Genomic DNA, 13,004 nt, shown 5'->3' on the forward strand with positions numbered 1-13,004 from the left:
GAGGCTTCAAGCAATGGTGCCAGGACCGCCACACTCTCCCATTCTAGTGCTCTATTGTGGATGTTTTGACATTCCTGCAGGAGCTGCTGGATAAGGGCCTTTCATTTTCTACAATTAAGGTTTATTTAGCAGCTATCTGCTTGTCATATTATTTATTTTTTACAGGGTGGCACCAGGTGCACATCCCCTCGCCATATGTTTTTTTAAATGGGATTTGCGTGACTTGTCTTTGGTGCTGGAGCCCCTTTGTGGCTCCCCTTTTGAAACCATTGGGTTTGTGGATATATAATTTCTCTCATATAAGACTGCATTGTTTCTCGCTTTGGCTTCGGCAAAGCGAATGGGTGACCTTCATGCTCTCCCTGTGCATCCCTTCCGCACACAGTTCTCTGCTGTCGGCTGCAAGGTCATATTGCGTCCGAATGCTGCATATTTTCCCAAGATCATGCCTGCATCTTATAACTCAATGGAGCTTGAGTTGCTCCCCTTCTTTTGCAGCTGAAGAGCAGAGGAGGATGCATTGTCTTTGTCCAGTGCGTGCACTGGATTATAGAAGCTATCTCACTGGCGTACAGCACTAAGGGCCTTGCTTTGCCCCAGGGAGTGAGAGCTCATTCCACCAGGGGGATGGCAACCTCATGGGCTCTTTTTAAAGGTGTATTAGCTTTATTTTGATACCAAGATTGTTTACAGAGAGTTTGTAATTGCAGAGAAATACTCCATTCATTTTGGCCATGTCATTTTCGAGTAGGAAGCTCAGAAAGACCTTTGGGTAGGAATAGGTTATACAAACTGGATTTTATGATGTGTTCTGTCATCTGACTGAACTGTATACTTTGCCCCCCTCCAATTGCTTGAATAAATAATCAATTTGGTGATGAAGGCTAAACTGTGGCCATCATCTTTTAGATTGTTCATATTACAATAAAGGCAATATCTTGTGTACTTACGGTCTATACTAGTCTATAAAAATAACAGATCCATGGGGCCTATTTTTGTGGCCAGTAAAGTAAAAACTTAGAAGTGCACAGATCATTAAGGAGAGAGTTACTTTTAATGGATGTGGCTGGTAATTATGCATGATGAATGGGGCTACTCAGTTAGCTGCATTACTAGAAGTAAAAGTAGAGGCACTGGCAGTTCCTTGGCAACTTTATAGGTAAAGATCCAAATACACACCATTAGCTATAATTCATAAGCTAGCTGTAAAGTGTAATTTCTTATGTTAGTGCATGGCATATGGCATGGCAATGTCACATGAAATATCAGCTTTCTTTATCTCTCAGTAGTGTATTTGTTATGCATGTGGAAGAGTGTATACCTTGGGGAGACTCAAATCAAATCAAATTAAATCTGCTGGGCTGGGTTAACTAATCAACCTAAATCACATTTGATTGTATACATCCACAAAATCCAAATAGGCAATTTCTCGCATTGTCTTTCTCTTGCGTGTACACACACACACACACACACACACACACACACACACACACACACACACACACACACACACACACACACACACACACACAGAGATAAACACCTATCTTTAGCATAAATAATACTGAAAAATTAGTTTGACACTGCCGCCTTGCCTTTGTATTTTGTTGTTTTCATTAGACAAGGTTGACAATCTGTTGCACGTAATGAACCCACATGACACCACAACTGAGTAACCCGTGAATGCATGGCACAAATACGGGGTAATTAGGTCAACTAATTCTGGGAAATTAATGTAATGAGACTCATCTATTCCCTTGTCTGTATCCATCCACTATCTACTGTCAGTTAATGTGGGGGGGAAAAAAAGATAAAAATGAGTGTGATAATAGTGTGGCCTGTGTGTCACTGTGGATTAGGGTGGATCGTAGTGATGTGGCGTGGGAGGACCGTGGAAATGCAGCTGTTTGAGAACACCTAGGAATGGGCAAATAGAAGCATTGCCAGCATGCCAATTGGGTGTTATGTTTTCTGGCATTTCTGACTGAAAACTGTGCCGCAACGCTCTCTAGAAGACTATGCTACAGGTATCTTTTAATTAACCTTACTGCAGTTTATAAGAAAAATCATAAGAATCAAAAAAATAATAAATACTTCAGCTGTGTAGTGTAGGCAAGTGTCAGAGTTGCTGAAGCAACCTGGTCTATATGAACTGTTTGTGTTCCTGACTGCAGCCATCCATATCCCAGCACAAGTGATTAAAATGATTTGCTCAGGCACGGTTTAGCCCTGCGTTGGCATTTGCAGACACCGAACTGAATTTAGGATGAAGAGAGAGTTGCCAGCTTACTACTCCGTATGCGATGGTTTCACTGTACATCCTCATATCTGGGTAGATGTTGACCAGGTACCAGCGGAAAGTTTTACACTGCAGCCTCTTCCTCAGAGCCTTCCTCTCAGACACATCGCCAATATCAATCCCTGAGTCCTGCATTAAGGAAACAGCAACACACAGGACAACTCAGAGATGCTCACGCAGAGTACAGAATTGATTACCTGTAGATTGTAAAAAGATGACTCAAATAATGTGTCATTGAGGTGCATTGTGCAGCCGTTTGTTGTGCATTTGAACAGCCCCTATAAAGTTTTAATGTTTTTTCTGTTTTGACTTAAAATCCATCTTGCCTTATATTACTAGTGGTGAAAAATAACATTCGATTAAGTGTATATTTAAAAGTACAGCTTTCATTTCAGTTGTTTAAGTGAATTTCTTGGATTTAAGATTGAGTTGTTTTTTTTATGTGTCACCTCTAGTTTACTTAAGTCCAGGGTTTGGAAACTTCTTCCACCACTCACAGTTACCATCTGCTGCATGTTGTCCTATGCATTGCCTCTAGCACCACCAACGCCTCTCTCAATTAAGATGAAGAGGATGCAAATATTGCTGATGTGGCTCTCCGTGGTTCAAAAACATCCACAAAATTCAAATTCAAATCAAATCAAATTCAAATTCAAATTTTATTTGTCACGTACACAGTCATACACAGTACGATATGTAGTGAAATGCTTGGACAACTGCTCGTGACCTAAAGAAAACAAAAAAGGAAAAGGCTATGAATAAGATAGGAAATAAATATGAAAAATTAAAAAGGGTAAATTTAACTAGGAAGGAATAAAATATAAATTAAGGTTAAAAATGAAATAACTGTACAACACAAATTAGAATGAAGGGTAAATTTAACTGGGAAGAATAAGATAAAGATAAATATATAAATTAAAGTTGAAAATAAAATAACTGTACAACAAAATACACAATACACAATATAGAACTATATAAGAATGTATGAAGAAATCTAAATATAAATAAATATATACACAATAACAGCAGCTGTACAAGTATTAACCGGAAATGAAGAATATAGTGACCAGTGTTGTGCAAAAACAAAGTCCAGAAAGTCCAGTGTGTGTGTAAGAACCATATGTGTGGGTCAGTACTGTGTGGTGGTGTGATTGAGAGACCGTATCGCCTGCGGGAAGAAGCTCCTCCTCAGTCTCTCTGTGTTGGTCTTCAGGGAGCGGAATCGCTTTCCTGACCTCAGCAGAGAGAACAGTCTGTTGTTGGGATGGCTGAGGTCCTTCACGATCTTCCTGGCCTTGGTCCAGCACCGCCTGCTGTAGATTGAGTGCAGGTCAGGGAGCTCGGAGCGGATGGTGCGCTCAGCTGATTGCACAACCCTCTGTAGAGCTCGTCTGTCCTGCATGGTGCTGTTCCCGAACCAGGTTAAGATGTTTCCCGCCAGGATGCTCTCTATGGTGCACGAGTAAAAGTTCCTGAGCACCTTGGAGGGCAGTTGGAAGTCTCTCAAGCGTCTGAGGTGGTAGAGACGCTGTTGGGCCTTTTTCACCACGGTGTTGATGTGACAGGACCATGACAGGTCCTGCGTGATGTGAACTCCGAGGTATTTGAAGCTGTCCACTCTCTCCACTGGGCACTCGTTGATGACGGGGGTCTGGTAGTTCCTCTCCTGCTTAGTGCTGAAGTCCACTATCAGCTCCTTTGTCTTACTGACGTTTAGAAGGAGGTTGTTCCTCTGGCACCAGTTCTCCAGATTCCTAATCTCCTTCAGGTAGGCCGTCTCGTTGTTATCAGAGATCAGGCCCACCACGACGGTGTCGTCAGCAAACTTGATGATGGTGGTGGAGCTGGTAGTGGCCACACAGTCATATGTGTACAAAGAGTACAGCAGGGGGCTCAGAACACACCCCTGGGGGGCTCCAGTGCTGAGAGTGGTGGAGGCTGAGACATGTCCGCCCATCCTTACTGCCTGTGGTCCGCCAGTTAGGAAGTTGGAGATCCACTGACACATAGATGAGCTGAGTCCCAGATGCTCCAGCTTGGTGGTGAGTGTGGAGGGAATTATGGTGTTAAATGCAGAGCTGTAGTCTATGAAGAGCATTTTAACATAATTCCCCCAAAAGTGAACTCAGATGGATGCAAACTTCGGATGAGCACTATGCTCATTTTGAGGCTCTCAGAGGTAAATTAACACTGATGATTTCACTGTGTGGTTAATTCATGGGGCTAAAGCTGGGGCAAAATTTCATGCTTCTTGAGTACAGGCTCTGTTAAACGCCTCATTATTGACTGAATGAATTGCCTGCAGATGTTCATCTATTCATAACATGGATTTACATATTCAAACAGATTATTCAGGACAAGAAAAAGGATTCAGTGAACAAACATTTGACTTTGCCTTTGAGGGATGCTACATTTAACATAAGATGACACAGCGTGCATATTTATTTTGATTGACCAAATCCAAGATCAAATAAAAATCTTTTTTTTTTATGAAATCCTTGAAATTTGACACTAATACAACTGTGAAAACACGCTGAAAATATTACGTAAGTATATGTGAGTATAGCCTCAAATGCCTCAAATGAAAAGACTGAAAAGAGTAAATCAGCGGCATTTCTGCTCCAACATATTGAATAAATGACGTACAGCGCCTGTCTTTGCATTTAATTTTGTTCTTTCTGTATTATTCATTATTTCACTCCCAAGTCACACTATAATCCAGTTACTTTCTTTAATTAATCTTTTAAATTATTATTGTCAGCCTTTACAATGGATTTTCTAAATGCTAATGTCCTCATTTAAACCATTTTCTTGAATCATATTAAGCATTTATTTATTCAGTGGCACGTATTTAATTCAGGCCAGTCTGTAAGTCACAAGAAAATCATTTCATTTGAGCCTTCAGGAGGTGTCAGGGGCCTCGTTCAACTAAGCATCTGTGATGGGAGGAGAGCAGCTGATAACAGATGACACTCAACCCTCAACATTTAGATTAGGTAGCTGAAGACTGGACTCAGCCTGATCATCCTGAAATTTATGGTGCTTTTCTCTGATATGATCGCTTATTTGTGGGTTTGCACATCTGACTTTATAAATACTCCCTTTGGATTATGTCACAAAAGGAAAACAGTCAATCATGCTGTGAGAAATTATGAAGTTCTTGTTTTGATGTTATTTTTAGGGTTTTGGAAAGGAACCATCATTCTTTGAAGACTCTTTCTGAATAGTGAATGAATGCCACTAAAGAAGAGCTGTTTATTTTCCTTGTCTGCACACATCTAAAGTATCAGCAGTCCAATCGTGTAAAAAAAATCACAACAATTTCCAAGGGATTAACTTTTTTCATTGCACATTGCACTACTGACAAGGTGTAAGCTGACATTCCCCACCCTCAAATCCATGTGTGACTTGTGCTTGTTGTCATTAACATGGTCACTGACCTCCAGTGGAATATTCCAGGCCATGTAGACGTGGCTTTTAAACTCATCCATCCAAACTTCTGCAACTCTGAGGGCGTTTCGACGTACGTGCGATGTCAGGTCCTCAGTGTAGGGTTTATGAGCACGCTCTATGTGGGCGATGCGAGCACAAGGCAGGACTTCGATGCTGCCTCCACACTGCCACACCTGGATTTAAGTATTCCAAATACAAAGAAAAGAAAGTTCTGTTAGTTTTTTCACAATAACAACCCAAGCTATTGTTGTGCTGTTTAAAAGTTTATCTTGAAATATTCAATTAAGTCACAAAACAGACAGATACCCCAGAAGACTTTAAGAAAACACAGCTGCACCACAGGCTGCACAGATGTTGCTGTTACACACTCTAGGGCCTTGTACCTGATGCTCATGCTAGCAAGCAGGCCCTCTATGGAGCACTGAAAGTGTCTAAAGGATACTTTAGAAAGGGACGAGTTTCAATAAGCTGTACTGTGCTGCCAGAACTGGCAATATACAGGAAACTTTTTTTTCTGCAAAGACCTGTGACCCATTTTCTGTTGTTTTTTTACACTCACAGGCCACCTTATCTCATTAAAAATGCCAGTATAATCAGCCAATGACAACCCAGCAGCTTAATGTATTTAGGCATGTAGACATGGTCGACACAATCTGCTGAAGTTCAAAGTGGGCATCAGAATGGGGAAGAAAGTTAATTTGAGGAACTTTGAACATGGCATCGTTGTTGGAGCCAGATACGCTGGACTGAGTATTTCAGAAACTGTTGATCCATTAAAATTTCTCACACACGACCATCTCTAGGGTTCATAGAGAAAATTACAGAAAGCAGCAGTTCTCTGAGTGCAGATGCCTTGCTGATGCCAGAGATTCGAGGAGAATGGCCACACTGCTTTAAGCTGGTAGGAAGCCAACAATAACTCTAACAAAAACTCATTAGGCAGAAAATCATGTCTGCTGCAGAAGACCACACCAGTTCACCAGGGGCGATCGTGGCTCAAGAGTTGGCAGTTCGTCTTGTAATCGGAAGGTTGCCGGTTTGAGCCCCGGCTCCGACAGTCTCGGTCGTTGTGTCCTCATATAATGAAGACCTCTGGGAGACTCAATGCCCTAGGGCAAGACACTTCACCCTTTGCCTACTGGTGGTGGTCAGAGGGCCCGGTGGCGCCAGTGTTGGGCAGCCTCGCCTCTGTCAGTGCGCCCCAGGGCAGCTGTGGCTACAATGTAGCTTACCATCACCAGTGTGTGAATGTGTGTGTGAATGGGTGGATGACTGAATGTTGTGTAAAGCGCTTTGGGACTTAGGGACTAGTAAAGCACTATACAAAAACACAGGCCATACAGGCCATTTCATACAGACTAGATTAACGTTGTTTCGGGTGATGAATCTCAATTTCTGATGCGACATGATGATGGCAGAGTCAGAATTTGTTCTGAGCAACAAGAAATTATGGATCCATCCTGCTTTGTATCAGTAGTTATGACTGCTGGTGGTTTCATGGCGTGGTGGATGCTTTCTTGGTACACTTTGAGCCCCTCGGTACCAACTGAGCATTGTTCCACCCATCCAGCAACTGTTTGATGCTATCATGTCAAGAATCTCTGAGGAACATTTTGAGCACATTGCTGACTCTGTTTTACAAAGAAAAGGGAATTTCCTTCTTAGCTCTCTTCTGATGTTTACATCATACCTGAAAAGTCAGACTGTTACTCAAGTGCAAGAACAGTTTTGGAAACTTCACAGTCAGTGCAGCGGGCCATGATGACATCGAGACTGCATAAAGCACGTAGTGGCTAACAAGCACAGGGCCTTCATTATTTCTGCTGCCTGCTGTATCCTTGACTGTGAAGAGGGAGTGCCCGTGGTGGAAAATGTGGATAGTCCTAGTGCCCAGGAGGAAAAGCTTGACTCTTTGACTCTAAAAGCTAGTGGCACTAAGTCCTCATATAATGAAGACCTCTGGGAGACTCAATGCCCTGTTGCAGGACTTTCTAAAAACTTTTCCCAACTGTAATAATCCCATCCAAGAAAATGGAGACCGTTAATGAACTCAGAATGCTGACTGAAGGGAAGTTTTGCTAAATACAATACATTTGTATAATGACAAACACTTCTTAATGGATTTCTGTTTTGGGAAAAACTTTTTAATCGACATGAAATGACACGTAAAATGGTTGGTTTGGTGACTGCGGTTATTATAAAACACACTTGATTTATATTAACATTTACAATTTCCCCATATTCTTCAACAACCCAATCAGAAATATGAACAATTTCAATTTTTATTTAATTAGTGCATTAGTACATCAAAAAGATTATGAATTTCAGAGTAAGAAAAAAGAAACTTTGAGTGGAATGAAATGAGACTTCAATCTTGGAAGGATATGAATTAGAAAATAAATTGGGCTGTACAGTTCTGCTGATTGCTATCTGAAGAATGTGAATGGCCTCTCAAATCATCCAAAGACTTCAACAAAGCAATGAAGATGTGTTCTTCTGCGTACATGCTCACATTTGTGTGGGTTTGTCACAGGAGATGTCACTAACAGAGCCTGTGGAGGATGCTAAGAAATCACTTAAATGTGTTGAACTCAGCATTATCTCAGAACACCCAATGCTTCAGTGTGAATAAGCTTTAAATGATCACACTGTGCTCTTATGTGAGGACCAAATAGCACAGCTGACATCCTTCCTGTTATTTTCATCATTTTCATCAACCCGAAGAAAACACAAAAAGCATTTGCTGCAAATAAGCATCATCCAGCACAGAGAACAAACATAAGCTGTGGCATACACTCTGGATACAATTGGGGTAAAATTGACACAATTTCTGCAGATGAGTTAAATCGTCAAGCAAATCTGGTCATGCATTTACTTGTCAGTGTTGTTCTTTATTTTCTCTTAAAAAAGAAATCAAATTCAAAACAAGGAATTCAAATTCATGGTTGGTAATGAGGTGACGATTATGTACATGATAATGAATTTAATGGTTCCTTGGTGAAAGCAGCTGGAAAGCAGCTGATCACACACCTATTTAAAAGTTCAGGCCACAAAACCCCCTGAGGATCACCTTAGTTTATTTATTGTGTATTTTAAGGTGCAGATCAGGTTTAGCAGATTTCCACAAGTAATACCAAGTCACTGGTTCATGTGGTTGTTAACGCCTGAAAAGAAACTGCTCAGTTGTAGCAGCTGTTGCTCAATTCTTCTGTGTCCCAGAAGAAAACTAAAACACCAGATTAAAGACTAATATTCTCATTCATGCAGTTTCCAAAAGCAGATCAGTGGCATAACTTTTTCTTTCAAAGCTTAAAATTCAGTCAAGTGCACATATGCAAACAGATTAGCACACTAATACAAAAACAAACAAACAAACAAACAAAAAAAGAAACTGACCAGAATTTTAAATCCTTTGTATTTTGCTGTTTTAATTTGTGTGTTTATTATGTCTTGAGCTGAGCAAATAGGTGGATTTTAGGTCCCTGAAAGCTCTAATGTGTCAGATATACTTAATAACAGCTAAAATAACCAAGTTATAGAATTAATAAACTAGCGTTAAATATTATATTGGATAGCAACGACTTACAAAAGTGATATATTTGTAGAGTTTATCTATCTACAACAACAAAAGGCAGTAAACGCACAGTTTGCATCTGTGACCAAGCAAATGCCAACGATGATAAAAATGCTGAAAATCATTAACAATCTTAGCAGGCCAGCATGTTAACGTTTCCAAATTAGGCTGTAACCCAAAGGTCAGCAGAGTCTGACTATACTAATATTTGTTTTTGGATATATTTGTTTACAAATAAACAACAAACTGAAGTGTTTACCATTATTGTTATGAATGTTTGAATGTCATGATATGGAGCTCAGTGATATCTGTGGAGATATCTTTAATACAATTAATTGAAATTCAACAAACAGTTGTTAGTTACTTTGGCCTGAGCTCAAATTGTGGACTGGTCGGCTGGTAAAAGTTAAGATATCACTGGATAACATATTACTTTGGTGGCAGTTTCAATATTGCACCAATTTTACAGCTTAAACAACTCTGCTAGGACTTTATATAAAACATAATCAGTTAGGGCTTCTATGCAGCAGCTTTCTCCATTGTTTAGTGTCAACTTTCTTTTCTGACAATGAAAAAAAATAAATAAATAATTTTTGCTTTTGTTAAAGCCGTGCAGTTAACCACTAATTTCCAGCAGCCTGTTTCTAAATTCATTTCAAGAAACAGGCCATTACTGTCAGGACAGAAGTCTGAGCCTACCATTATTATGGATGCCTATATTGTTATTCTTTTCAAAATACAAAGCCTTACACGGTTACCCTTCCCCTTGAATGATCAAACCCACCACCTAATTTGCATGTTCATTCATACACTCTGTTTTCCAGTGTGTCGCCAAAGCAAAAAGCACAGCTATGCAGCTACTGCAGCAAACACTTACACCACACTTTACTCCGAGGAGTTGGCACAATGTTGGATGAGAAACTGCTCTCAGTCTCCATGCTGTCAAACAGGAGTTTTATAAACCTAATTGCGACACTTAATTGGGCCTTGTCATTACGGGTGGCGGGACTGTTCACCCACACGGTGATACAAATAAATCACTGCTTCACCATTTACAGTCCATGAGCCTACTTTGTGTTATTAAGAGTCAGGTCCTCACTCTTCCAAGTCTCCCTGACTCCTGATGATAGAACGATCTCAGGCAGAGCTGCACAACCTCTGCCTTTTCTTGTAAGCTTAAAACCTTCTCAAGAAATAACTCACGTCACCCGCTCAAACCCCTTCCTTCCAGATCCTCTTGCAAATATACTCATGTTTAAATATCCTCTTCCTCACCATCTAAGTGCTCTTCCTCTTAATTTCTTTTTGTAGAACTTTTCAGCCAGAGAGCCTGTCTCACATTACAGCTGTGTTTGCTTAGATCTATTACCAGGGCACCATCAGTCTGAGCCTAAGCTAATTTTACTGCTGCCCTCATCATAATTTGCTTTGGATAAGAGCAAGAGCTAAATACCTTTAATGTAAATGTAATGTGAGTGGAAGTGCTTCATTCATTTTTCTGTGTAGTGGTGCCACTTACCAAACAGATTGTGCAGTGGTTTAAAGTGGATTTTGATGAGAGTAGCCACAAGGTTACTTTGCAAAAATCTTTGAGGATATGAAGCATACCGGCAAAAAGCTTTATGGTGCAGCCAAAGTCCTAATCAGATTACATATATGCAGGCTTATCTACTTAATCATTTCATGAACTTTTGTTAACTTCTGGTTTGTACATAGTTTGCAGCTTTAGAGTGTCAAATATTCACTTCCTGCAGGCTTAAAAGGCAACGTGTAAAATGTTTGTGTTTTTCTTCTTCACTGAGAACAGCAGCTACTTGAAGTTGTGTTCGTAACAACTGATTTCAGCATTTTCACAGGCAAAAAGATGAAGATGCACATGAAACACCTCAAAGCACTTTTTTGGCATGAAGTATTTCTCTGCTTCCAAGTATACTCAGGATATCAGAATAGTTAGTCTTTGTTACTCCATGTTTAACTGAAAGATAAACACATTTTACGTTAATGTTATGCATAATTAAAAAATAAATAAATCTGAAATCTGCTCTTAAATCACACACACACTATAAATCAATCAATCTATGAATACCTTGTTTCTAGCTGGGAAGACTTGGAGTTCACAAGTTCATGTATCAGTCTTGCTATAGCTGCATCCTGGAGGTGTGCAAATGAAATAGGGTGCATTTTTGTATTAAATACCATGCCCTTTAATAAAAGCTGGCATGCATTTAAATGCCAATAGATGTAAAACTATGATATATATCTATCTGTGAATAGATTTTCAGCAGGATACTGCAGGGAATGTTCTAGAGCTAATTTTATCCATTTGCACTTAAAAGAAAACGGCAAGTGAATGGAAAATTGTGTGTACACTGGACTCTTGCTTATGCAAATGAGTGAATTGTCCTATACAAGGACACAGCTGATGTAATTCTGACACGAACACCTTGATGTGACAGCTTGCTTATGACTGAAATGATGCTTCTGAAGCACCATAAAGTCCTGTGATTTTATATATGCTACTTTAGGAATTCTATTTTTTTCACTTCATGCTTGTCTGCGTATCTGAAGGTATCTGCTTTCATCTCCCTGCACAACCTCTCCTGTCCCTCCAGAAACCTTAACTGGCTTTTAAATAAACTCCCTAATATTTCCCACTGCATTCATTTCACATTTCCTCAGTATTTTGTGATAATAAAACCCTTCACATCAAAGCGCAGACTTACTTTAAAGGTAAAGCTTGACTTCCTCTTTTCTTGCCCAGAGCGCAGAGTTAAAGCAGTGCAGACAATTGGTGTAGAGTTTCCACTGAGCGTGTATCAGCTTGCACTCTTTGTTGTTTGAAAGGCAAAACACATTTCCCCGTCCTTACCGCAGAAATGCTGAACCATTTGCAGACAATCCTAAACACACCAGGCAAAGTATTTCTAATTGACCAAATCAGTCTTATTATGTGTTTGTGTATGGCACAATAAAAAAAGATTATGTTAATTTAAGCCAGGTTCAGACACTCACTTCATTATGTTAATGTGTTTCTCATGTTGGTTTTGAATTTGAATAAAAGTCACAGGCATAAAACTCAAAAACAATCATAATAATGGTTTGCTTAAATGTTAAATATTATGTAAAACTCATATCTGAAGCAAATTAGACTTTAATTTGGGCTTGACCCAAAATTTAAGTGGAGTTTAACTTGGATCACTCAGAAGAGAAGCATCTCCATCATTTTACCTTAGACTGAAGTTTCACTGCTCGTTGAATTAAAAAGTCAAAATCCACATTCAGCTGTAGTGATGCATATAAATGTTTCTCAGGAGTTTTAAACTCTGTACAGTCTAACAGGTGTTTAATTTATGTGAGAAAGGCAGAATGTAGCCAAAACAAGTACATCTTCAATGATTTCACTGCCTGTTCTCAGTCGTGAGAACTGCAAAACCTCACAAGGTGGTGTCGCATTAAGCTATCCTTTGAATAACTGTAAAATTAATCAGCACCTTTTTCCATTCCCGGAATATCTCCTACAGCAAACTTACTAATGGACGTGGATATGCTAATGCCGTCAGAGTGTAGGCGATAAAACGAGCAACTAAATTCTATATTCTACCTAATAAATGGTGACACTGAAGAGAAAATTATTAGGGGATCTTCCAGCCTTGATTAGTGTAGTGTGAAGGTCCCTCT

The 13,004-nt window shown here is 39.8% G+C and overlaps 1 protein-coding gene across 1 annotated transcript in view; it reads right to left on the bottom strand.

Annotated features, from left to right (window-relative positions):
• Positions 1 to 13,004, bottom strand: part of galnt18b (UDP-N-acetyl-alpha-D-galactosamine:polypeptide N-acetylgalactosaminyltransferase 18b) — a 102,091-nt gene that overhangs the window by 23,042 nt on the left and 66,045 nt on the right. Inside the window, exons 7-8 of the mRNA XM_026167872.2 lie at positions 5,740 to 5,925; positions 2,291 to 2,428 (exon numbers count right to left, since the gene is read on the bottom strand). Coding sequence (XP_026023657.2) covers positions 2,291 to 2,428; positions 5,740 to 5,925 — 324 coding nt within the window. The remainder of the gene's footprint in view (positions 1 to 2,290; positions 2,429 to 5,739; positions 5,926 to 13,004) is intronic.

This window comes from Astatotilapia calliptera, chromosome 1, assembly GCF_964374335.1.
Source record: "Astatotilapia calliptera chromosome 1, fAstCal68.1, whole genome shotgun sequence".
Taxonomy (NCBI): Eukaryota; Metazoa; Chordata; class Actinopteri; order Cichliformes; family Cichlidae; genus Astatotilapia; species Astatotilapia calliptera.